The sequence below is a fragment of the Cynocephalus volans genome, chromosome 2, assembly GCF_027409185.1.
Source record: "Cynocephalus volans isolate mCynVol1 chromosome 2, mCynVol1.pri, whole genome shotgun sequence".
NCBI classification, from domain to species: Eukaryota; Metazoa; Chordata; class Mammalia; order Dermoptera; family Cynocephalidae; genus Cynocephalus; species Cynocephalus volans.
The window spans coordinates 161,419,956-161,447,744 of record NC_084461.1 but is presented as its reverse complement, the minus strand read 5'-3'; the positions used below and the strand labels follow the sequence as shown (position 1 = coordinate 161,447,744).

General features: G+C 35.1%; 1 protein-coding gene across 2 annotated transcripts in view; it reads right to left on the bottom strand.

Moving 5' to 3' along the window:
* Window positions 1-27,789, bottom strand: part of LOC134370963 (E3 SUMO-protein ligase RanBP2) — a 60,249-nt gene that overhangs the window by 16,946 nt on the left and 15,514 nt on the right. For both annotated transcript variants that reach the window (XM_063087909.1, XM_063087910.1), the window contains exons 5-20: window positions 24,662-24,892; window positions 24,197-24,342; window positions 22,047-22,236; window positions 18,440-18,527; window positions 16,305-16,514; window positions 14,737-14,918; window positions 14,475-14,650; window positions 14,184-14,307; window positions 13,336-13,497; window positions 12,931-13,068; window positions 12,707-12,853; window positions 11,242-11,421; window positions 11,067-11,150; window positions 8,702-8,837; window positions 5,363-5,457; window positions 40-4,474 (exon numbers count right to left, since the gene is read on the bottom strand). In XM_063087909.1, coding sequence (XP_062943979.1) covers window positions 40-4,474; window positions 5,363-5,457; window positions 8,702-8,837; window positions 11,067-11,150; window positions 11,242-11,421; window positions 12,707-12,853; window positions 12,931-13,068; window positions 13,336-13,497; window positions 14,184-14,307; window positions 14,475-14,650; window positions 14,737-14,918; window positions 16,305-16,514; window positions 18,440-18,527; window positions 22,047-22,236; window positions 24,197-24,342; window positions 24,662-24,892 — 6,724 coding nt within the window. The remainder of the gene's footprint in view (window positions 1-39; window positions 4,475-5,362; window positions 5,458-8,701; window positions 8,838-11,066; window positions 11,151-11,241; window positions 11,422-12,706; window positions 12,854-12,930; window positions 13,069-13,335; window positions 13,498-14,183; window positions 14,308-14,474; window positions 14,651-14,736; window positions 14,919-16,304; window positions 16,515-18,439; window positions 18,528-22,046; window positions 22,237-24,196; window positions 24,343-24,661; window positions 24,893-27,789) is intronic.

Below are 27,789 nucleotides of genomic sequence, written 5' to 3'. Positions count from 1 at the left end.
AAGAAAAATTGTGCTTAACTCTAAAAATTAAGCACTTACCCTTTTCTGGAGTTTTAAATGTGTAATCAGTTGAGGACTCTTCTTTTGGAAAAGAAGAAAAAAGATTTTTGACTTTGCCATCTGAAGATTGTTTGGTACCAGAGTTCTTTGACAGTTCGCACTTGTTAGGTTCTACTTTTCTTTCAGATCCACTCTGGACTACTGAACTAGTTTCACTATTGTTATTTTTCAAAGGTGCATTAAAACTAAATCCAAACAAAGACCCAGTGGCTGAACTGTTGCCAAATGCAAATGGTTTTGATTTTTCACTACTAAAAATGGTTTTAACAGACTCTGAACCAAACACAAACTTCGGAGGAGAAACCACTGCTTTTGTTGTTGTTTCAGACATGCTAGACACTTCTCCAGCTTCTGAAGCTGCATCTGCTACGTCCTCACCCTGAATTAAGTCTGTCCTCTCTCTTGTAGTTTCTTCTAATACAGCTACGGCAATTTTGCCACATGGTGACTCTCTGGGAGTGCTCGAACAAGAAACATGAGGTGTTATCAAAGAATCTTTTTCTTGGGCTGTTTTTGCTTCATCAAAAATTTTCTTAAATGAGTCTGCAACATCCTGTAGTTTAAAACGGACAGCTAAATGTTCTACTTTCCTTTCTCCATCTGCAAAATCGCAAGCAGTCCATACCCAAACTCTTTCTGTCCCTTTCATATTTTGCAAAGTCATGTCTGGAGTTATTCTGTGATTGGCACAAAGTTTTAATACCTGGTCCCTCCTCATCACTATGCGAACTTGCTTATTATCATAATTCTGTAAAATCTTTATATCGCCAATGCCCCTTTCCTTCCACTGACCAACATCTCTATCATACCTATAAAGTTTTGCTCTGTGACTAAAAACAACTTGTTCATTTTCCTCACCACTGGATACTTCAACTAGATCAGGTAAAGGTACAACTGGTTCAAAGTACTGTCCATCTTTCTCTTCTTCCTGAGTAACATCAGATTCTTCATCAGTGCCAACTGAAGTCCCACTCTGATTCAACTTGGCAGGAGACTTAGATGGACTCAAAGCAGATTTAAAACTAAAGTTAAATCCTGTTGTTGACTCACCAAAGCGGAAGAGATTTTTTCTCACAGGGCTGCTTGCCAATGGAGAAGCATGTACTGAGCTACTACTCACACTGTCATCCAAAGTGTCTTCCCTTAAGTCACAGTTATCCCATTCTGATGTGGGCCCAGGGTGTTCGGGATTTGGTTTGACTGTTGTGTCTGATGCACTGGCAGCACCTGCACCTGAACTCTTACTCTCTTCATCAGTGACTTTTGTTTGATCATTTGTCAAAAATGTTTTGAAATCTTTCAGTCCACTCTTCATTTCTTCAGCTCTCTGTATTAACTTGGCAGCTCTGCCAGTATCTACAAGTTTATGGGGAGTTTGAAGTGGTATATCTAATAGAAGTCGCTGGCATTCCTCAAATTTCTGCTTGAATTCTTCAGCCAGCTCTGGTGTTTTAAATTTTGCCGCCAGCTGCTCTAGCTTGGCATCACCATCAGAGAAATCACTAGCTAACCACATCCATGCTCTATCTGATCCAGATAGAGGCTTCAGGTTCATCGTAGTCGTTATCCAGTGATTAGCACACACTTTTAGTACTTGTTCTCTTCTCATCAGCATTCTTAGTTTGCCATTGACCTCATTTTTGAGAATTTTTAAGTTCCCCAAACCCCTTTCTTTCCACTGACTTATTTCAGCATCAAACCTAAATAATTTTACCCGCTGTGAATACAGAACTTTTTCATCTTCTTCTCCTGTTACAAGTTCTACTTTTTCAGGCATTTGAACTACTGGTTCAAAATGGATGTCATCACTGTCTTCTGTCTTATAGGCATCATCGTCTTTCTCAAGGTCAGAAGAAGTGTTAGCTTTATCAGACCTTTTACCACTTTGTGATGAGAATAATCTTTCTCCAGCACCTGAAAATCCCTTGAAATTAGGGTCTTTTTTGCCAAATTGAAATCCTTCTCCTGAAGTTGATTTTGCAAGATCTGCAAAAGTAAAAGTATTACCTGTTTGACCAAAAATCACACTACTACCATTCTTCTGGCTACTAACATCCTGAGCCTCGACACCAATGTCATTTTCAAGGTGCTTTTCACTCTTCTTCTCTTGATTTCCTAGTTCCTGAATGCCAAATTTAAATCCATCAGCAGATGCAGGGATGGAAAAACTAAATCCTTCTTTTGACTTAGATTCTGTATTAGATGAACCCTGAAATGTAAACGAGGGTGAATTTTCTTGATCCACATGCCCAAATTTAAATCCTTGCTCTGTACTGCCAAATTTAAAAGCTTTTTCTGAAAAGTTACTTTTAAATCCTGTTCCCAACTGACTTCCAGAAGAGTTATTTAACTTCGTTTTTGGGCCCAATGTGAAAGCTGAAGGAGCTTCTGCAGTAGGTTTATGAGTCGGCTTTGAGGCATCACAAGCCACACATTTTAAGGAAGAACTCTCATTTCGTACAAAGCAAACACTACAATCCCACTGTCCTTCCTTTTTGGTGAACATTCCTTCAAATCCACTCTTCGGAGCCTTGCTTGTCTCTGAAGCACCAAACTTAAAAGAGGCAGGAGCTGGAACAGCAGAAGTAGATGAAATTGGTTTACCTGTATTCTGACAGGCAACACATTTTGTAGTGTTTCCTTCATTTTGCACTGTGCATGAACTGCAAACACTCTGTCCTTCCTTTGTAGAAAAAACAGATCTAAAATCACTGTTAACAGACTTGGGAAGATCTCCTTGGCCAAATTTAAAGGAAGGCTGATGAACAAATGAAGTCCCACTTTTGTTAGCAGACTTTGTACTCTGGCATGAAATGCACCTAGATACAGTAGGTTCATTTCTTACTAAACAAGTGTTACAATCCCAGTGACCTTCTTTCTTTGGTGTCAAAACAAATCTATCTTGAACATTTTCTGGGCCAGTTTTAACAGGAGAAACAGTTTCTACTAATGGTGGGCCAAGGAGCTCTTTATTGCTTGGGTTTAGATTTTCGCATGATACACATTTCTTAGCAGCTGCAGCATTCTTTAAAGAGCAGCTGTTACAATGCCACCAAGAGCCTTCTTTCTTTGCAACTTGAAATTCAAAATTTATGTTTCCAGCATCAGATTTGCAAATATCTTTACTATCATGACTTGTAGGTTCTTTCACAGTCCTGATAGTCTGATTTGGTGCTGTGGCTTCATTTGTTCCTGAGGCTTTTAAAATGCTCTGGGCCTCTTCAAACTTGCACTTAAAAAGTGCTGCTTCCTCAGGAGTTTTGAATCTAATAGCAAGCTGTTCTGGTTTTGGCAACTCATCTGCATAGTCAAGGGCATGCCATACAAAAGATCTGTCTGACCCAGCATTTGGTGTCAGTTTCATATCAGCACTGATGTAATGATTTGCACAGATTTTCAATACTTGCTCTCGTCTCATCAGAAGGCGAATTTTACCAGATGTTTTATGCCTTAGTATTTTTACATTGCCAATCCCACGTTCCTTCCATTCTTTGGATTCTCCATCAAAACGGAACAATTTTGCACGATTGCAAAATAATTCTTCTTCATCTTCCTCACCAGTTTTTACTTCAATCTTATCAGGAAGAGGTACCACAGGCTCAAAGTGAGGGCCATCATCATCATCATCCCCATGGGCACTTCCTCCATCTGTTTCATGATTCTTGTTTGCCAGTTCTGGAGTGGGTGTTCCAAATACTGATTTCCCGGGACCATGGAAAGTAAACATATCATCACTTCGACGAAAACCAGAATTCTTTTGCAGATTTGGCCCCATTTCTGTAAATGAAATTCCAGACACATTTTTGCTTCCAAAATTAAATGTATTTCGAGGCCCAATGGTTTGGCCAGGAATTGGTTTTGCTCCACTATAGCCATCTCCTTGCAAAGGTTTATCTGATGTCAGGAGACCTAAAAGGCTTTCACTATTACTGTAAGCCGTAGAAGGGGGCTGCGTCACAACCTGCGGTGAGGAAAATGTGAAGTCACCATCATTTGATTTGAAGTTTGAGTTAAATTTAAAAGGAGTTGGCTGTGTTGTATGTGCTGGTGTTGTCAAAGATGGCCTTATTCCTTCACTTGGCATGGGCTGAACAAAATTAGTTTTTCCAAATTCTATAACCTTAGATTCTGCAGATCTTGAAGCATGAGCTGCAACTGGAGGTTTTGTGAAATATCCTGGTTCTGGCAAAGGTGGATTTGTGCTTGTCTGCTGAACATTGTAATTAAAGTAATCATCACCCCTGGGTGATAGAATTCCTGTTGCAGGAGAGTCAAAACGCAACGGAGGAGGAGCATACATCTCCTGAGAAAACATACAAGCAGAAGAGCTTTGCATGGGTGGTGTGTGCATCTGTTGTGAATAGCCATAAATATGCTGCTGGGGTGGAAGCCTGTTCATGCCATAAACTGGACCCTAAAAGAAAAAAGTTAAAATATTTTGTAGATTGTGTGCAAAACTACAGATAACTAGACAAAGCCAATTCTCACAAACCTCAAACATGAATACTACTAGGTGAGGATCATTAGGGTACATAGCACATCATTAAGAGAAAGCAACGTCATTACTAAGATACTTGCATATATATTTGGCATAGAATGAAAATTAATTAAAGACAGCATCTTAAAAACCTACTTCTACAAATAAATCCATAGAATAACTATCTTCTTCATTCTAAACAATTTATCAAATGGTGATAATGATGATGATGATGATGACTGCTATTTACTGAGCATTTATTAATGTGCCAACTGAGCACTTTACATGTATTATCTCATTTTAATATCATCAAAAACCCATGAATTAAGATATTATTATTATCCTCATTTCACATGAGGCAAATGATGCATGGAGAGGTTAAGAAACTTGTCCAAGATCATAATAAGGAGAACAGCAAGGGTCTAAATGCAATCCAATCCTCTGTCCTCACACCCCTCACATTCAACTACCATTACAATATTGGGTATTAATCAATAGTTATATAGCCACATTAGGCCCAGAAGTACTTACCACATAGTTATTCAGCAAGGACATTCTAGTCCTATTTCTGTCAAAACAAAATAATGAAGAACCCAATACCACCACCACTCCCATTTAAAAAATATTCTAAATGCTCATACTTATTGTAACACAAAAATAAGGTGACTAAGAAGTATGATTTATGTATCTTGAAAGAAATTAAAAATATCTACATCTTAAGGGATGTAAGTTTTGATACTAAACTACTCCCTTGAATTTTTCTGAAGGAAGCCTATACAGTTAAAAAGGAGATACTTATAAATGTATAAATTATTCCTTTGTTACCTTTGTGGGAGTAACATTAGCTGCTGGTCTGAGAAGATACTGGGAATTATATGCTGGTGACTGACTATAATATACTGAAGGGCCAGTAGTTGCAACTAAAAAAAAAAAAAAAGAAAACACTGTTAAAGTCTAAACTACAGTTAAGACTATCTAGGCAAGAACTATAAATACAAAAGCAATAGAAAGCAAAGAAAGATTTGTCTACATAGATTTTTAAATTTCTGTACATCAAAATACACCATAAAGGAGATTATCAAACAATAAACTTAAAAAATGCTAAATATGACACGAGGAATAAGAAAATAGCACCGCCACAGTCAACAAGAACAAGCACCTAACAAGCACTGAAAAAAGGAACCAAGAAGAAAGTAGTTGGTCCATTTTCTAAGAAAGATCAGTACAATATAAAAGCATAGTCACAGTCAACATGTGTTTCTAATACTGGAAACACACTAGTAACAAGGAAGGACTTAAGGAACCAAAATGCATCTGATGGCCTCAAGGGCCATGTTTTCGAAGTGAGTCCTGAAAATCCACAGAATAACGAGGCTTCACTTTGTAAACTCAAGCTATTACTAAGAATGTTCAGGTCAAATATCACCTGACATATTCATGGACAGGATCTCACAAGTAACACAAAATGTATTCTGTGGGTTAAGCAAAAGAAAAAGCACATCAACACTCACTTGAATGTACAAAAACTATCTGCTCCAACTCTTGTGTGAGTTTTACCAGGAAACCAAACAAGTAGAAGGCACTCATGTTGATGGCAAAACTACCAACAATCATCTGCTTGATCTGTTTTATGACCATTGCACCAAAAAACAAAATAACCAAAAGACATTTTATGCCTGTACATGGAAGAAAAAGTGGAAATTGTGACCCAAGAGGTACCAAACAATTGATTCTGAAAAGCACTGAAAAAGACCTAGAAAAGGTTAGCCAGTAGCCCAAGTTTGAATTTTGGAAACCTACTGGAACTACCTGGAAAAGATGGTTTCTAGAAACACTGTAGGGAGAAAACAGGCATAGAACGTGGAATAAGCTCACAGACATAAGCCAAAAATCTTAAAGTCTAAAATTTAACTAGGGGTATTTATCATTGACTAGTGACTCTTGAAAGCGAAAAAAAAAATGCAAAGAGCTCTTATAAACCCATTAAAATAACCTAATAGAAAACAAACACCCTATGAATAGACAATTCAGGAAAGAAATACATAAGACTATCAAATGTTGAGCATGCCTAGTATTAAAAAACGTAAAAATTGACATAATTTTTGTTCTAACAAATTGGCAAAGGTTTATAAACACTAGCAAGAGTGCAAAAGATAGTACTATCTTTAGTGCTAAAAGTGTAAACTGAATTTCTAAAATACCCTACAATCTTAGGAACATATCCACAGCATTATTTATAATAGCACAAACTTAGCAACATTACAGGAATAGAATGTGCTGTACTTCCATATGAAGGGATACCATATATTTACTGAAAAATGCTCAGAACTTAAAGTAACACTTAAAAAAATAGGCTAACTCTTCTACATACAACATAGGCACATGGTAATAATTTCACAAAAAATAAATACTTTATGTTTACAAAGAGAAAAAACCAAAAGGATAAAATCCAAAATGCTAATTGGACACTACGTGATAGGAAAGTGGTTAGTTTTCAGATTTCTTTAAACTGTTTAGCACTTCTGGGTACTTTCTACAAGCTTATTAATCTTTGTTTCTTAATCATCTTATTTTAAAAAGATAAGGACTATCTTGGTATAGTTTTACTTTAAGAAAAAAGAGTCTATCAGAACAGAGAAATAGGAAATCAGGAAACCTGGGCTCTCCCTTTTTCAGTGCCACAAAGCTACTTTGTGACCATGTCAATAAGCCATATGGAGTCTCCATTTTTCTAAACTGTAAAATGAGGATGTGCTGCTCCTATACACTTCATAGAGTCACTGGAAGAATAAAATGAGACAATGTGAATGTTGTGTTTAATGCTTGTATAACACCAAATGACCTTCTGTGCCTGTACATGGAAGAAGAAATGGAAATTGTGACCCAAGAGGTGCCAAATGACTGACTCCACACTGCACTGAAAAAGCCCTAGAAAAGGCTAGCCAGTCTATCCTCTCTGTGTAAGGCTCTATACAATGCACAGGGTTTTTAAGTAAGCAAGGTTTGAACTCTAGACATCTAATAACTTAACTATAACTTATGACATTTAATAAGCTTGACTTCACGATGACTTTCTGTTATTTTGCTCACATTTAGAAGACAATATCATAAGAGGGCAGATAGTGAGTTTGCCTTAAGTATGGTCCTATGAACCATCACATAAAGGTGCTAGTCTAAACTCAACCTCATCATTTTAAATCTTTGCTGTGCTAAAAGAAATTAGGAAAAAACTATGCATTACTACCATTTCAATAAATAAATAAACAAACCTATTTTTATTGGCATTTCTGGCTGCCTAGGGGCAATGTATCATACTGGCAAGGGCTTTTGAGTTAGACCACTGGAGGTGAATCCCAGCTCTATCAGTAACTAGCTGTATAACAAGGGATAAGACCCCTAACCTTTCTAAACCCATTTCCTCATCTATAAAATTGGGATTAATAATGGTACCTACCACTCTGAGTTCTATAATTAAATAAAATTATATACACAAAGCACTTTTACACATAGCCAACCAACAGTAAGCACTATTAGTAACCTTGGTTCATTGTGTTTACTGTATACTATAATAAACGGCTAACAGACACCCACACCCACTCACATATACACAAATGCTCATAATAATTATGTGCGGCAAGTATTATCTCCACATTTCAGAGAGGTTAAACTATACAGCTAGTAAGTGATAGAGATCAACTTAAAAACTCAATATGGTCTAGCTCCAAACTCCATGTCCTTATATACAGCCATGATAGTTCAGAATAAGTAAGATTTCCTATTAATATCCTGCCTTTCAGTATATCCTCAAAATAATTCCCCAGAGGTTTAAGTTCTTAATTAGGCAAAGAAATTAAACCTCTGGGAAATTATACTGGTTAAAACAATTTTCAATTTAAGAAATAATCCCACTTCAAACTGTGCTTATCTGAGATGAGTGTTAAAGGGTTATTTAAGTCAATCAGATAAAGCTTCTTTTGTTTCTGCTTGGAGTTATAAAATCTCAGTACTATCAAATACTGTTTTTTAAGTAACATGGAAGCAGACATATATTGACATGTATATAAACAAACATATATAGACAGTGACTTCACAAGTTATCTGTCTAAAAGAGGAAGAGGTAAAGTGATTTTACTAAAATCTAGGATTATCCAGTTGCCAGCTCACCTGTTAGTGGAGCCCCATGAAAAGTCTGTGATCCCTGATATCCATCAGGCACTGGGTCTGGTCCATAATTCTCTGTGGGCCAACGATGAGGAGATGCTGAGTTACTGCTATTTAGTTTCAATTCCTGCATTTCTTTCTATTGGAAGAAACATGAAAATAATTTTAAACATTTAATTACACCATGCCAGAAACAGTGCTAAGGAAAACTTGAAGCATTTAAATTTGAATACTTTTAAGAGATTCTATTTCCTAATTAGATCTGGGTATCAGCTGGTGATTTTAAAATATAATCCTTAATTTGTTAAAATTTATCTTGTTCCCATTCCTTCATTCCTTGGTAACACCTACCTAATTGATTCACTCTAATTCTAACCTAAACAACTGAATAACCTCCTGAACGATCTCACCTCCATTTCCATTCTACACTAGCCTACATTATTCCTTCTAAAGTTCAGCTCCAGCCACATTTCCCTGCTCAAAAAAACAAGTGCCTACAAATTAAACTTCTTTCTCTGGCATTCAGGGTCCTCAAGCAGTATTACCCTAAACATCCTTCCAGTGTCTCCTTTCCATGCTGCTTTACTCCTCAGTCCACCTGTACTACTCAACATTCCAAATCATCTCCCAAAACCAGCTTTCCACTTACTCACATGTGATATAACAAAATACTACTAATTCTCAAGGTGATGCTCGAATGCCCCACCAGGAAAGGAAAAACAACTAATATTTGCTCAGAATTTATTATATAATAATATATTCCAGGCACTTAAGTTTTTAATTAATCCTTACATATTAACTCATATCTTAAAATGAGAAAAAGAGATGCAGGAAATGGCACAGCTAGAATTTGAACCAGACCTGACTCCGAAAATGTTTTCATAACACCACTCTGCTGCCCAGGCAAGATGGCAGATTGTACTGCCTTCTAATGTAGCTACGTGGCTAGCTATCTGACTCTGCTACTTTATAGACAACTAAATGGCAATACTCTACCCAACCCCAGAACCTACAAAACCTCCCCTTACAAAAACAGGTACTATCAGAGAATTATAACTTTTTCCAAAGAAACTGTTGTGGTATCAACAGGTCAATTTTGAAAACAGTTTCCAACTTCTATCAGCCCAGGCACCCGACCAGTTTTAATAAGTGAGGTCAACGACAGATCTAGCATGTCTGCTTTCTTCTTCTACAAGTGTTTTCAATTAGAAATTTCTCAGAAAGCCGTAACTATGAGGTCAAAAACTATCTCAATTTTCTAGCTAAATAAAATTTTCCCCACCCATCCATCTACTGTGCCTAGTGTGGATGCTGCACATCCAAAAATAAGAAACTGATGCAATCAAACAGAAAATGTTAGTGTCCACTACTGGTATCTGGATCATAGTTTTGAACTTGTAATCAGTACTATAATCATAATTTTAAAAATTCGAAGAACTAGAAGATGTGATGAGAACTGGTTTTAACAATTCTCTTACTTTACAGATGAGAAGCCGAATAGACACAAAGGTAAGGAAATGATTAGCCCAAGATCATTAATTAGTAGCAGAGTCAATACTAGTCCAAGGTGTTCAGGCTCATGGACTAGTGTTCCACTACACTTCCACAGAATACAACATTGTGTGCCTGAGACCTGTATGTTAAGTCAAGATCATATGTAATACCACTGGCCACGGTTACACAAAATTAACATGCAAAATCTTTGTGCAGATTCAAACATTTTTCCTCCTCCAAACAGTATTTTCTAATTCTCACACAGCACTGATCGCACTGCAATAACCGCCACATATCAGGATTTCCTTGTTGTAACTTTACAAGTACAAGTAACTTTGTTCTTGCCCAATAAGCATGAAAGACCCTTCTAATTCCAAAAAAGTAAAGTTCCTTTGATCTCTAAAGTTAAAATAAGAATATGTACACATAACATTTCCTCATATAATTATGTCAAACATATGAAAGTATTAAAAGAAAAACTATTTGAAGCTTGGATTCAATTCAATTCCTAGCTATAAATTTGACACACACCTAAGCCACAGCCAATCTGAGAATGAACTCATAGGGCCAAGTACGATTAGTATATTTCAGCAGTTCAATTCAATCAACTTGGGAACCTACTCTGTGCCAAGAACCATGCTATGTTTCGAATAAAACACTCTACATTTGAAGGACTCACATTTTGGAAAGGAGACAGACACATAAGTAATTTCAAAAATATGGTAAGGGTTAAGATAGAGGTATGTAAAACATGGTATGATTCTATAGCAGCCTGGCAAAGTGACATTTTGACCAGCTTTAGAAAGAAGTAAGGGAGTCATCAGAAAAGAAATCTCGGAATAACAGGCACAATTACAGAAATTATGTGATTTACCTTAATGGCCTCTACTTGTTGGCAGATCATTTTCAGTAAAGAATTTTGATCTTCTGCCCACTGAGGTGGGGTTTTCGGAGAATACTAAAAAAATAACAATAGCAAAAAAAGAGTATTTAAAACACTTAGAACAGAAACATTCCACAATGATATGACTCATTTCTTTCCTATTTACCTTGTAACTTTTGTTTGGTGATAGAGAATATTTGGTGGGAGATGGTGTAGAATGTTTTATCTCTGAATCTGCATTTCGCAAAGAACCATTTTTATAAAGAGGACCTCCTTCACTATAGTCTTCCAGTTCCTGCATGACTGAACTAAGCATCTCTTTTACAGATTCCAGGGGCACAGGCAACTAAAAACAAAAGACATTAATCAAGGACTTTAGTTTGCAAAAATACCACAGTAAGAATCTAAAATAAATACAAAAATTTTCTCTTAATAATGTACTTACATTTTGCTCACTTTTGTATAACAAGCACTTCATACTTTAAATAAGAATGCATGGGAAAGTGTGTATAATCTAAAGTCTTCTGACTCTAAAGTCCATGCTGTTTCTATTACTTCTATTAGTCTTAATAATGGTAGAGGAATGTTAACTTGGGAAATTATTCCAAGTAAACAAAACCAGTCAGTTACTAACTTTTTTTTAAAGCAAGGGGCCTTTATTCATGAGATTAACTTTAACTTCAAAGCACCACAACGAAAGGGAAAGACAGACACTGGGTAAAATGGCCATATAATCATTAACATACTCTTCAGTCTGCAAAATCAAAGTCATCAGACAAGCTTGAAAACTGAAATTCATCCCACAAATATTTGGAGTTTTATGTTTAAAAACCCCTTCTCACATACTCTTGAAAAAAACAAATCCTATTAAAAGCACCCCTGCCACATTTACCAGGGGTTTTCAGTTAATTTCCTCTAAAAATAATAGCTATCATTCATTAAATACCTATTGGGTCAGGCACTATGATAAACACTTGACATTCTCACTGCTTTTGAATGTACAGAAATATGAGTATAGATGGTAGAATGCACCAGACAACATAAATCCTAACCCAAGAGCAGCAATGCAAAGTAACTGACAAAATACCAGAAGGAAGACTGAACATAGTTGAACGCTATTATGACAGTCTCAAACTACTGACAGGTGGAAAACAAGACAGTCTATAGCAAATGATGAGGACAAGAAGAAATGCTGTGAAGTTGTCAGCAATAACTTTCAATTTCAGCAAAATCTATTAAGAACTAGTCCAGAGCTTATAATATTTTTCTTTACACCGCCAAGATAACAAAGTTAGTAAGTAATTAGAAACCTTTTCTAATTCTCCAAGAAGTATTTCTGTAAAAATATGAGGGTACTTCAAAAAGTTCACGGAAAAATCGAATGAAAAAATACAAATATTTCCTTGAACTTTTTGAAGGTCCCTCATATATACCTAGGTTACCAAGTTTTAAAAAACATACACCAAACGTAAGACAATATAAAGCAAATTAAGCATTTACACACACCTCTCCTGTGCATTAATAACAAGATATTATTGAGTGTTTTTGAAATTACCAAAATATAAAAGCGAGGCAAAAAATTGATAAGCCGGTTATCAATAATAAAAAATTACAAAAAAGCTGCAACTTACTTTCCTGACCACTGAAAGATTTGAATCACTGTCATCTACAATCTTTATTAGGTAGTCTCTGGTCTTTCTCAGATAATTTTTGCATTCTTCTTGTTCTTCAAGAGAAAGGGCATCATTTTCAATGTCTTCTGCTTTCCTGTGAAAAATCTATACAAAGAGTGCTTTTATGAAACAATTAGGTTTTTAAAACAAAAACTTTTAATTCAAATACCACATCTACTTACCAGGGCAAGATTCCAATATGAAACAACGTTTTTGATAGATTCAAAAGCAGTCATAGCATCTTCTATATTTCCATTAACTGCATCTAATATAGCAAAAGTGATGTGTGCATCTTCTTCATATTCACCAATTTCAGATACCTACACACATTTAGTAGTTTTTAGTCAACTTGCTTTGACTCAGAATATCAAACCCAGATGATTTCCCAAAGATTTTAGATGATCTAATGAAATTAACATCCCATTACTCTCTTCTGTCATATTTTATTTGTAATAGCTAGTAAGTTTAGAAAACAAGAGTACCAGTAAATAGCAAGGCAATTAATTTAAGCAGTTTAAATTTCCATTTCTTTGTTTATAAACTAGAAACACAATCTCCAGTTAATTCACAAAGTGGTTCTTAATTACCTGAATGTCGGCACTATGAAAATGTTTAAACAGAGGATCAGCAGGTTCAGGAATACTGCTCTTCTTTTTGATCATCTTCAACAATGGTAAAACTTTCTTCCAATAGTGAACACTTCTGCCTATGTATTCCCGCTGATCATAAAAAGAATTAAGACTGCTGCCCTAAAATAAAAATTTAGATGCACACAACCTTAAAGAACATGTATGATAAGATCTAAAAATTCATTTACAAATGGTTAAGAACAACTGGTAAAAACTTCAAGTCAAAACCAAATGTAATCTCAAAAGTCATTTGATCAACTTCCCAAATATTGGAATAACTAACCAACTTAATACCAGTGATCATCCTAGACTCAACTTTTAAACACTTTCAATGATACACCTTATGAGGCAGTTCAATCTATTGTTTAAGAATTGCCATTTTTACATAGCCAAAATCTGCCTCTCCGTGTCACAGTCTGATCAAAGGGCTAACCATCTACATATCCTGCCACAGAACAGACCTCAAATATGCAGAAAACTCTATAATGCCCTTACCTACAAAATGCTACTTAACGTGTAAATAAATTTTCAGGCTGGACAATAATTATCACAACTTAATTAAGTAATAACAACAACAGCTAATACTTATTTATATAACATTTACTATGTGCTGAGCACTACTCTTCTAAGTGCTTAGATTAAACTACATTAACTACTTTCTGAAAAGATTAAAAAACACATTTCACCTAGCATAATATAAACAAGCTGCTAGTGTTTCCAGAACTAAAAAGTTTATATTAAAAGTTCATAATGTTAAAAAATTAAGGTAATCTTCTTAAAAAATGTTTATACTTTAATAAACTCACCGTTTTCTGAAGGCATTTTGCCCAATGAACAAGCAGAGCAGGTTGAAGGCCATGTTTTTCCTTGGCCCTTAGAGTGTTTATTTCATGCTGAACTAGAAGTCGCAATTTTGCTGAGGTTCCAGGTCTAAAAAAAAGTTTTATTTAATAAAACTGCTTTAAAGACACACAGTTCAACAATTACATGTATGTCAACTGCTACTCAACAAAGTAAACCTTCACATGAGAATTAAATTAAATACCTGGTAAGACCTAAGCAATAAGTTAAAGAAATATTTTTGTTTTACTACTTACATTGCTTTTCTGTGAATTAGACTACAAACTGCATCCCACCAAGATTTCTGTCTTTCTGTACAAAGCTGTTTACACACAGGAAGTGGCAAGCATCGTGGCTGATAGGAGCTGTAGTGAGAATTACATTTCTCCTTTAATTGTAAGTGGCTGGTATATATTACTCCAAGTAGAAATACCTGTTTTATTTAAAGAAAAATTAATTTATGCTAGAAAAAAATTAAACAAGACTCAAAATATTTAATTTGTTAAAAGTTTTGCTTACTTCGAGATCTAAAATACATATTGATTCAGGTGCGTTTGTTTCAAGCCTTGACGTTTCCTGGGGCAAATGGTGAAAAATTTGTTTTAGCCATTTTCGAACTGCAGGTAAGGTAGGCAATGAATTCCACTGTAAACCAAGCCAGGTAAGGTGCTGAAGACTACCATTATGTGCTCGAATGGCACCTGAAATAAAGGGAAAAAACTGGCTTAAGGTTTTGGTAATTTTCTTTGTGCCAATACTATGGCCAAAATAAACAATTAACTCAGATTAAATGCATCTTAATTATATAATTGCTTTTCTACACCAGAGCTGGTAAATTTTATAAGCAAAATCTCATGTTCTTATTAAATACTTTCACACTTTACAGTTGCATTGGAAAATGTTTTTTTCAAGCCCATTAAGAATATAAGACTCATTAGGAGTCAATAAAACAAAATCTACTGAGGTCAAATAAAGAATGCCCACCTGGGGGTCCTGAGGCATGGATCCGGGGGAGGCCAAACCCAGCCTCAACAAGGTAAAGAGTATAACAAACACACCATTTCCACGCAGGTAGCCCACTACAGCCACCATAATTGGCACAGCTCCTGCAAAAGCAGCTAGTCCCTATAGCAGCAATCACAGTCACCATGAAGATTAGCATGCCAGACTCTCAACTGCATTGACAAAAGGAGAGGCATCAATGGAGACCAAAAAAAAAAAAAAGAGAGAGATCCTCTCTCTCCACAAAGCACACTCCAAAGTAATAAAAGAAGCATCTGCTGTATGATAATAGAGGAGGACTTGGTCACATCTGTCTCAGTACTGGACAGATCACCTAGGCAACAAATCAACAGAAGAACAGTTAATCTATAAGATGGAGAGAACAAATCTATTATTGGAGCAGAAAGGAGGTGGAAGAGAGATTAGATAAGGAGCATAAAGAGAAAGTATGATTTGTAATAATGAATATGCTAATAAAAAAAAATAACATCCACCTAATACCTAATAAGAAATCTTAAAATAACGGATTTTCTTTTCAGTAAAGAGTCATGAAAACAATAGGATATGACTATATTAATCCACTACTATAATCAAGCCATCTTATCTTCTACTAGAAATTCAGTATTGAAAAGATTATGGGCTTCTGGAAGCATAAAGAGATACAACCTTTCTGTCAATTTGCAAGAGTTAAAGAAGTTCATCTCCTTTGTCTCATCATTCTGTTTTTAGGAATCTCTACGGAAATAATTTGTCATGCAGACTTGGATGCCAAACAACAAAGTAGGAAGCAAACTATGGTTAACTCATAAAAAAGATTATATTGCCATTAAAAGAGATATTTAGAGAGTTTTAATATAGATACTATGACAGAGAAGTCATGAAAGCAGCAAGATAAATCATATATGAGGTACAAATAACTATTGAGAAAAAAAACTATGCCACCCCACTATCTCCCACTACCCCTCTCAAACAAACAAACAAAATCTCTGAAAGGAATATATTGTCATTATTTCTGGGTAATTATTTTCCTAATACTTGTATAAAAGAATTAAGATGCAGAATGTTTCCTTTGAAAAACAACTTACCAACATCATATCTAGCCAAGTCATCCAGCTCTGGTGCTTGTACATCAATGTTTCCAATATCATCGCCACCAAGGAAAGATCTATCCTTAGGTGACTGACTAGAAAACAGAGCATCATATAAAGCAGACTGTCCATTTTTATTGGCAAAAGATTCTACAACCTCTTTTAAAAAATCTTGCTTGCCACGACTTAAGTTTAGCAACATGTGCCCTGGAAAACAAATAAGTTATTTCCATCATTTTAAAAATACAGATTGTATTTACTCATATTTCTCAACTGTTTCATTCATACACCCAAAGGGGAAATAACATGATTATCTCAGACCTAACCCTCCCCCACAAAAACTGCAGCTGGACAAAAAAGGTGCTTATGTAGAACACGGGTAGAGTACAGGTTTAACAATACCTGTGTCTACATGACAAAGTAAAAATGAAGAAAAAAAGTCAGTAAAAAATATGAAAAGTGCCAAAAGTATGTGGCATATTTTGAATAGAAATGGCCAAGCTCTAATTCTCTGATCTGATACACTGATTTTTAAACCTGACTGATCAGAGTCTTCCTTTAAACACCTCTTCAGAAGTATTTATTTCCAGGCCTACTCCCAGAGATTTTGATTCTATAAGTGAGGAATCTATTTCAAAAACACTCCTTGGATAAAGTGCCAATACATATTACAACACGGATGAACCTTAGAAACAGACTAAGTGAAAGAAGCCAGTCACAAAAGATCACAGATTACATGATTCCATTTATATGAAGTGTCCAGATAGGAAAACTGAAAAAGACAGAAGATTACTGGTTGCTGAAGAGCTTGGGGAAAATGGAGAGTGACTGCTAATGGGTACAAGATTTCTTTGTGGGGTGATGAAAATGTTCTAAAATTGATTGTGGTGATGACTGTACAACTCTGTGAACAGACTAAAAACCACTGATCTGTACACTTTAAACAAGTGGATTGTATGGCATGTGAATAATAACTCAATTTAACAGTTTTTTAAAAAATCCTCCTTGGGGACAATTCTGTTGGTCAGTCAGGTTTGGTTACCACTGGACTGCTGTCTCTCAGCAAATTTAGAGACACTTTCAGAAATGCCCAGATCAAAGACATAAAAAATACCGTTGATTTTATAAACACTGATATCCCCCAAAGGCACTTATGATGGCCCTGGCAAGGTAGAAGAAAGACATAAGGGGAAATATGTGAAAAGTCACCTCAAGGACTGAAAGTTTAAATCCCACAAAAAAGTAGTCTGTGGGACAGAGGAGCAACATGAGCTCTGACTAACAGCCTAATTACAGACCAAAGCTTACAGAAACTTTGATTCACTACTTCTTGCTCTTTACAAAGTTCATTTAATTTTATACCAAAACTGCTCCGTACAGAAAGCATTATTTTCTTCAGTTCACTGGCTATCTGACTACCTTGAAGTTTGTGCCTTAGCAAAATCACAGGTAATATGTAATAAACTTTTAGGATCCATCCCAAATAGCCAAAACCAGGATTAAATCTACAAATTCCAAGAGCCTAACAGAATGTCAATACAGTCAGCCCTCCTCATCTATGAATTAAATCAACTATGGATCAAAAATATAGTATTTATGGATGCAGAACCCATGGATATGGAGGGCCAATCCACAGGTTCCGCAGGACTGACTGTGGGACTGGAGCATCCGTGGATTTTAGTATCCACTAGGGATCCTAGACCTGAGGGACAACTGTGTATATCTTCTATCTTCCTCACTATGTCCTCAGCTCTTTAAGAGATGGATCCATATCTTCTTCACTTTTATATCCCTCACAGCAGTGTTTTACAAGCAGCTGATGTTAAATGGTAGGCATATCAGTAATTATACTTAGTTTAAGAAGTGTTTTGAAATATTCAGGATGGAGGCTCTAGCAGGCTAGATAAGGGAAGAGTTTCAAGTTATCTCCACCTGAGAGCCAATATCAAATATCTATTCCCTTAAAAGAATATATCATTTCTTCTAACCCCTCACTTATTTTGATTGCCTAATATAACCCTAATATGGCAAAAAGAAACAAATAATTATGCCAAATTATATCCTGGACAGACCTAACAGAGAAATTTTCCTTTTTTCTTTTTTAAATTAAATCAGTTAAACATTACTATTACCTGATTGGCTCAGACGATCATAGGCCATCATTTCCAGCAGATTTTGTCCAGCTTCTCCTTTTATTAATTTAATCTTTGGTCTTGGAACCTGATAATTTCGGAATCAAAAATCTTAATTCAGTGATACCCATATTTCTAATAGTAAGATGCTCCTTTACGGTACAGTCTAATTTTGTGATAATAGTTAACCAATGGCTAAACTGAATTGGAAAACAGACTCCAAAAAACTCGGAACCAGGGAATTAATATAATCCATAAAAGATACATACAAAGAGCACTTATGAGAAATTACTTCTACCAAAAGCACATTCAAGTTATATTAACAGAAATAAAAAATTTAGTAATATTACTTTTCTAAACTTCATAAACAGAACTACAGCAGCAGAAGAGGTGACGACCCTACTTTAAACACTACTACTGGTGAAACCATACTTGGAAATGCCACACTGTAGGTAGCACATTTTCAGTACTCTGGGACACAGTATAGTATGTATACTCTGGGATACCACTGTGATAAATTGAGGCAACCAAGGCAGTAAACAGACTCTAAGCTATATCCTATGAAGAAAAACTGAAGGAATGATAAATAAATAGAATGGGACAAGAAGACATAAAAGCTCTTTCAGATATTAAGAAAATTATCTTTTAAAAGATGTGTTAAACTTTTTTAATAACACCAAAAGAAAAAACAAGACGAATACATACCGGCTTTAAGAATATTTTTATTCCATGTATAGAAGTAACAAGAACTAAATTATCCAAAGATGCACTGGGCTACCTTGAGAAGTAGTGAATGCCCTTTGCTGAAAAGTTTCACTGGAAATGACCACTTAATAGAGATATGGTAAAAGTGACCATATGGGTGTCTAGAGTAGCTGTTTTTAAATCCCTCAAGACTTTCTTAATTGGTGGTGGGAATATAACTTGGTACAACCTCTGTACGGCTGGAAATTTGGCAATATTTGTAAAATTATAAATGCATAGATACACTTTGATCCTGTAATTCTTTCAGGAATTTATTCTACACTCAAATTTTCACAAGTGAAATGGCACAAGTTACCACTGCTGAATTATCTGAAGTAGATTAGCAAAAAAATAGAATAAAAGCAAACCTATGTCCTGGTCTTGGGGCCCTGGTTTAAAAATTTAAAAAACTATGGTACATTCCTACCATGGAATAATACATAAACATAAAAACTAATGAGAATGGTCTTTATATACTGATATGGAAATATCTCCAAGATATATTTCATGGAAATAAACCAAAGTAAATACAATGCTCAAAATTTTTTCTGTTTTAAGTGGATATGTGCATGTGCGTCCACTTGTATATGCATAAAACATTTCCTGAAGAACTCGCAAGGAAGTAATACATTTCTCAGGGTAGAGAAGTAAATGACTAAGGAACACAGATAGGAAGGAGTTTTCACGGTATACACTTACACATCGCTAGAATTTTAAACCATGTGAATATAATTACATTTTCAAAGACATTAATTTTTCAAAATAAACATATTCCTTAAGAACCTAAAAGCTTCTGATTTTGAATTTTAGAAAAATCAGTTTGACTTATCCTTTTACCCACAAGTTTTCTAAACATGTCGAACTATCATCTACAGATGTTGAAAAGAACACTCAAAATAAGAAACAAAACATGACATAACTCTGTTTTCAAACCAACCTCTATTCATAAACCTAGACTCTTTTACAAAATTATTCAACAGTTGAATTTGTGACCAGTTAACTATTTATGAATCCACTCAGTCAAATCATCTCTTTTCTTTTTTTGTGACTGGCCAGTACAGGGATCCAAACCCATGAACTTGGTGTTATAAGGCTGTGCACTAAACAACTGAGCTAACTGGCCAGCAAATTTTCATTTTTTTTGGCAGCTGGCCTCTACCAAACCCTTGACTTTGATGTTACAACACCATATTCTAACCAACAGAGCTAACCAGCCAGCCCCCATTTCCCACCTTAACTAAAAAGTTTCAAGAGAGACTTCGTTACATGCTGACTGAAATACAGATATATTTACTAGACCCACAGGATTCCCTTAATCTGGCGTCTGAAAACCTTACCATAATAGAAGCCAGCCTTAAGTACCTAAATGCCAACCTACAACCTACCTTTCATGCTCATAATAATTTGATAATTAAGCTTTAAAACAAACTGATAAAATCTAAGCATGTGTTTCCATAATATATGCATTCAACAGAAATATGTGGTAGTTAAAAAAAGAAAAAGACTGAGGTAGACGTCTGTGTGCTGAAGTAGAACAATGGAGAAACATGAAGAAAAGCAAGATATTCAGCAGTAGGTAAAGTACATCCATACTGAGGAAATACAGTTTTTTAAAAGTAGAGAAAAGATGTATTTTATGCTTACATATGTAAAAGTATTTCTGAATACCCAAGAAACTGCTAACAGTGGATGTCTTCTAGAGAGACTTGGGCTAACAGGTTAAGAGGGAGACTAATTTTTTATTATTAAAAAAGTTCATGATTTAAGCTACTTGTGTTAACTTTTAACACAGATGTATTAAAAAATGTCTACTGACCAAACAGTAGTACTTAACATTGTGAGCTGAAAATCAACAGTATTCTTAAAAGATCTATACAATATGAACTAGAAGGAGGTACCTTCTCTAAAAGTAGTGAATCCCTTTTTTTTTTTTTTAACTCCTCCAAGCAAAAAAACCCTCACCTAAAGCTAATGATCATTTTATAAGCATGGCTTAATGCTTTCTTGAGAGAATGCTTATTTCTTTTCATTTCAGAAGTAGTGCAAGCTTATTAAAGAAAACATTAGAAAAATGGGTTGGAAAAAGGATATTAGTCAGCATATCATCTAAAAACAATGGTTAACATTTTGGCATATTTTCTTCCTGTCATGTTCTATGTATAAAAAAAGGTTTTGTGTTTTCAAAGATGAATAATTATACTGTTAATACATAATATACTGTTATGTTATATTCATGTTGTATGTTTTTCAATTAACATGTTCAAATGGTAATCACGTTCTTTTATTACAGCATATATAACCATACCTTCAAATTTACTTATTAGGTTTTTGTCCAAGTCTTTGTTTTGTCTGAGTTTTTGTTTTAAGTGAGATTTATTCTATTAGGGGGTGAGGGGTGGGGGTGGGGAGAAAGGGGAGGTGGCTGAGTGGTACAGGGATTCAAACCCAAGTCCAAACCTTTGACCTTGGTGTTATAACACTGCACTATAACCAAATGAGCCAACTGGCTAGCCCCCATACATATCATTTTTTGAATCAAGTTTTATCCATATTTGAGATTATGTCCTTATTATATGTTCCAGAAATGGCAGAGTAAAAAGATCAAACTCTTAAAAACTGGTCTTCACATAAGTTACAGCTATACAGACTATAACCAGCAGTGCATCAACATACCTGTTTCACTAGCATTATCAATATTGTGTACATCTTGTTATTTTTCACCTATCAAACTGACTATTTCATTTTAACTTTTGTTCTACAGGTTCGTTCACAGATTTTCATTACATACCAGGACTCGCCTACATGTAAAACATGTCAAAGTCTCAGAGAAATGTCAATTGCACCTAACACTGGAAAGGCTTACCTGAAATGCTATGAGATAGCACAATGCAGCCAACTCAGACAGAGCTCGCCACTGCACATCACTATGCTGACCCATCTTCAAAAGCAGGGAACCAGCATGCATGTAGAAATGTCCTTTCATTTCTAAGAAAGTAGCTGACAATTCATCATTTCCATCCACAGACTTCACACACTGAAGAGCACTATCAAAACTGTAATATTAAAATATAAAACAGGTAGTCCTCATCTACTGCATTATGAATAATCATGGTTTCATTACTTAGTTCAAAATAAAATAAAGGTTTATTTCAAGCTTCATTTTCCACATTCAAATAGTCTTAAACTATGAATCTAGTGTTTATTTTTTATCCTGCTTAACCTCTAAAAGGATGTCTTACTCCAAAATAGTTATTGCTAGCCCTCCAATCATAGAAAAGATACAAATCAAATAAGATTACTGATTATAGGTAGATATTTCATAATAAACCAGTAAAAATTTGGGAAACTGAAGTATTTTCTAGTTTCTTCTTGATCAAATGGTTTCATTATTTAACTCAAAGTTGGAATTTCTCAAATTAGACACGCTATTTCTAAATTATAAGTAAATAACTAGCAGATATTTGAGTATCAATACTACAATTGCTCTTATTATGTCGATACCTACAGAGTTAAACAGCATTTCTTACTATTATTCGTAATCTATATTCTAATTAGTGTTTCAAAAATCCTAAGGATCCTCAGAATCTTCACTTTGTAAGAAAAGCAAAAGCAAACACTCAAATGTGAAGCATAATTTTAAAGTAACTTATAATTAAGAAATCAGAGCAACAGGGATTTCTTCTAGCAAGTGAGGTCTGGGGACCTCACAGATTGAATGAGGAAGTTGATAAGAATTCAGCTGTGTTCTATTAGGCCAGACACTAAAGAGATTTACAAAAAGGCAAAACAATGCCACTCTTCTCAATACTTATGTTGTTTTAGAAAATAATTACTCTTCCAAAAAAGGCTATGATTGTTAGCATGTAATGGGATTATTATATTTCTTAATTAAATATTTTTTAATTTCCAAGTTTTAAATTTTTAACATGATAAATACCAATGGACATAACCCACAAATAAAGATCTCTGGGTTCCTCAAAAAGTGTAAAAGGATCTTGTGACCAAAATATCTGAGTATATAAACCATACGAAATTAATCATCCTAAGTATTTTCTAAAATAATACAAAAGCTTAAGTTATTTCTTTTGGATACTGCCCTTATCCTCCCATTTTAGGACACTAAGCACTTTTTAAAGAAAACTATCTACACCCTAAACCTCAGTGAAATGAATGTTTTTTCCATATGCCAGATGGAGAAACAAAAATTAATTTCCAAACAAATGGACAGTCCAAATCAGGGATTGGCAAACTTTTTCTATAAAGCATCAGATACTAATCTGGCTTTGCAGGCATACAGTCTCTGCTGCAACAACTCAACTCCACCCTTATAGTATGTAAGCTGCCATAGACAATAAATAAACAAAGACACATGTTGTGTTTTAATAAAACTTTATTTACAAAATCAGGCAGCAGGCCATATATGTCCCACAAGCTCTAATCAACCCCTGCTCTTAACTAACATCCTTATAAAAATCCACATGATGTTTTTATTCGACAAAATTTATTTTTCATAAAATGGATATATTGGTTCTCAAAATCAAAGTTCAGAAAAAAAGAAAAATCACATATTATATTTGAGTTATTTTGTTTCAAAGCTAAAACTGTTTTCTGAAATAGTAGTGATGCTAAGTGGTTATTCTAGTACATCTGAACCTAGCCATCTGATAACAGAGGAAAAACTTTATCCTCTGGTTTTCACTGAAGATTATCCCATTTTTAAAATTAAAATATGGAACAGCAGTTAGAACAGTCATTTCAAGGCTTGACTCTTTATTAAGCATGCCAAAACTGAATATTTAACTATAGAGTTGTCTAAAAATCAAAGTCACACAAAACCAATTATAATAACATCCCCATAAAAGAAGTAAAATTAAGATTCCCTCCAAGTGGTTCAGTGCATCGACTCCTAGGTACACTATAGAAATAATGATGCAGCAAAGAAGTTTAGAGCAATAAACTGTGAAAAGAAAATCTATAATTTATACTAAAGAACCCTCCTCAAAGTCAACATACCTTTCCAGTAATTCTCTACTTTCCTGCACATCTCTAGTGGAAAGTGTAAGAAACATAAGGTTAGCATAGGCCAGAAGTAAGTCTTCATTTGTTGCTTGCCAGTTACTTTTATCAGACTCCAAACATTGCAAAGATTCCAGATACTCCTATTTTGTAGAAAGAACAACATGTTACAAAACTTACCAAATGTTAAAAATTGACTATTTTATGCCTACAAATTCCTCTACCCACTCTTATCACATTTGTGAAACCATACTGATCTTTACATAAGCCTTATAAATAAAAACACCAAATATATATGTATTTATCATTTTTATTTCCCCAATTGATCCGGTAAAAATTTCATTTTATACTCACTCTACATAAATGAACAAAATTTAAGTCTTAGAGGGCACTGCTTAAGTACAAAGAGATGTATGGTAATTGTCTACATAGAATTATAGAGACCCAACAGCTTTTACCTACCTTAAGGGTCTGTACAACACACGAATTCCATTCTAAACTTGAACGCAAAGCTATGTTCCTCTCTGCCTCATGGCAGTGGGTCACAGCATCCTTCAATCTTTTATTTGAGCGATACAACTCCACTAGTCGAATGTTCACATGGACATCATCAGGTCTTGCATAAAGTTCTGACTGAATCAAGTCAAAAAGTTTATTCCATCCATCTTCACCTTTACAATCTAAAAGCTGTTCCTATTTGAAAAAAAAAATCGTTAATTTAGAATAACACCTGTGCAATTTTAAATAAGTCACGGTCCCTATGAGCACCATTCCATTATGTCTAGCTTTAGGAAGGTGACACCAGAACTATCATCCTAAATAATCAGCCCCGAGTTGCTTCCAGCCCAGAAGTTAAACCTTTAGAATTTTATGTGGGAAGAAGCATCTGAGATTATTGCAGTATCTGTGGTTGCCTATGCTCACCTCAGAGACTACAAGGACTAATGCCCACGTCCCTGTATACCTCAGTCACCACCAGAAGCCTAGGTCTCCCCAGTTAATACTCACCACCAAAGTCTTTATTTTCAAACTGCTCAAAAAAAATAAATAAATAAAAAATAAAAAAAAATAAAAACAAACTGCTCTATATCTCTCTAAATCTGATTCAGTCCCCCACACCTCTGATCCCACTTGCTCTGCTATCTTCATCATCTTCTCAAAGCACTGTCTTCACTTCCTGGCCTTAACTGAATGGGGTATCATCTCATGAAAGCCCCCACCACCTATTTGCCATGATAGCTTTTTCTCTCCTAGCCTACATACAGGAAGAGGAAGTCGGGTTGGTGGTCTACTCACTCTCTCATTGCCACCTTCAAATCATATCTCCCCCCTTTTTTGCAAATGGAATAACATACTCTTCGTCCCTAACAACTGCCATTGGTACTACCAATTGAAAAATATACAAGATATAAAATAGCTTAGCTACTCAGTTCTTTAATATCATCTCCAGAGATGTCCTCCACTCCAACCTCAGCCATCCATTTGCCATTACACAGTTCTTCAAAATCTGTATTTTGGTCATATCACTCAGACCACCTCACGGCCACATATATACTCCCCCACCACATGAAAAGTTCCCTTCAGTACATTGATATTATCAGGTTTAATTATCCATAAAACACACACACAAACTTTCCTTCTTCTCTGTCAAGCTAAAATGCTATAAATCCCTAATATTCATAATTATTGCTTGCTTTATAGATCCCTTCTTCAGTTAATCCCCTCTCCTTCCCTCAGGAGAAGGCTACCAATTGTTTTCTCTGCACCTACGCACTGTCGAACAACTGGAGGTAGGCATATGGGATTTGGGAAATCACAACCCCAGGCTAAGTGATTTCACTTTCATTATCTCAAACTTCAAACTGATACTGCCTGGACTCCAAAAAGTTCATGGAATGATTTGTATTATCTTTTAATTCTATTTTTCCACAAACTTTTTGAAGTACTCTCATATTCAATCTCTAACAGACTCACTTTCTCCATTCCCTAAAAAGATCATTTTAGACCTATTTTCCTCAACTTCCCCTTACTTTCCTTCAACCTCCACTTTCAACTATGTCCTTGATTCATTCTTCACTGAGAGAAGTGAAGCCACCATATGTAAATTCCATTTCACCTTGCCTACTTGCACTCATCTTCTCACCATTCCCTCTGCCTAGCAAAGACCATGCCCTCCACTGGTGCTGTGTTTCATTCCCTTCTCTCCTCCATCAATCTCTCCCCTTCTTCTGGATCATTTCCATAAACTTATTCCTGGCCTCTCCATATCTGCAAAAGAAGCTGTAGTCTTCAATTACATGTTTAAATAAATAAAAGAACACCACCATTATGAGTGTTTTTAAAAAATTCTATTCTCATACTCAAGAGAAAAAAGCCACCAAATATATTTTCATTTTCTCACCAATAATATTTTCAGTCGTTAAATAGATGCCAGAAAATTATTTACCTTAGTCTTAAATTTTAGGAGAAATACGTTACTTTGCATAACAGTTATAAACCCCATGATTTCCACTTCAAAAATGGAAAATACTCTGATACAAAAAAAGTTTAGCTTAAGACAGCAGTGCCTTAATGGGTTATTAAAGAATATCAGGATGCTTCAGAAGCATCTCTCTAACTTTTGTTACAATGCAAGAAAAATAATCCCCTGCCATTATGTTCCTTAACACCACTGTCACCAAATGGATCGGACTGCCATGCTAATATGGAAATTATGTTTTAGGCATAACCCAAAGATAATATGGTAAAGAAATCTGCACACTTGGATCTAACATTTTAGACTAACATTTAAAATCTAGATGGCTTATCACTTAGGGGGAAAATCTTACTGTTAATAACATTTATCTCTAGAAGCTTTTTAAATGCTTTTTTCAGATTTTGAAATCTGTGTATGATTATTCATAAAAGATAAACAATAATAGCCAACTACTGGAAACAACCAAAATGCCCCTCAAAAGTGAATGGTTAAATTGTGGATTACATCCATACCATGAAATACTACTCAAAAGTAAAGGAGCAAACTACTAACACACACAACTTGGATGGATCTCAAAAAGCACTGTGCCCTACGTAGAAAGCAGCCAACCTCAAAAGGTCACATACTTCATAATTCCATATATAAAACATCTCGAAATTATAAAACTACAGAGATGGAGAACAGATTAGTGGTTACTAGAAGGGGATGGTGGGGAGGACAGGTAGGTGCAACTATAAAAGTTGCATGATGAAGATCTGTGTTAATGAAATAGTTCTGTATCTTGGCTGCAGGGGTGATAACAGGAGTCCACACGTGTGATAAAAATGAAAAACATATACACACCCTCTGTACCAGTGTTGGGTCCCTGATTTTGATGTTGTACGATAGTTATATAAGATACAAACACTGGAAAAAACTGAATGAAATGTACACAGAACCTTTCTGGACAATCTTTCCAATTTCCTGTGAAAAAAATCTATAATTAAAAATTATAATTAAAAATAAAAAAGAAAAGGTACTTAATAAACTACACGAGGGTACTTCAAAAAGTTCATAGAAAAATAGAATTGAAAGATAAATATGAAACCTTCCATTAACTTTTAGAAGTACCCTT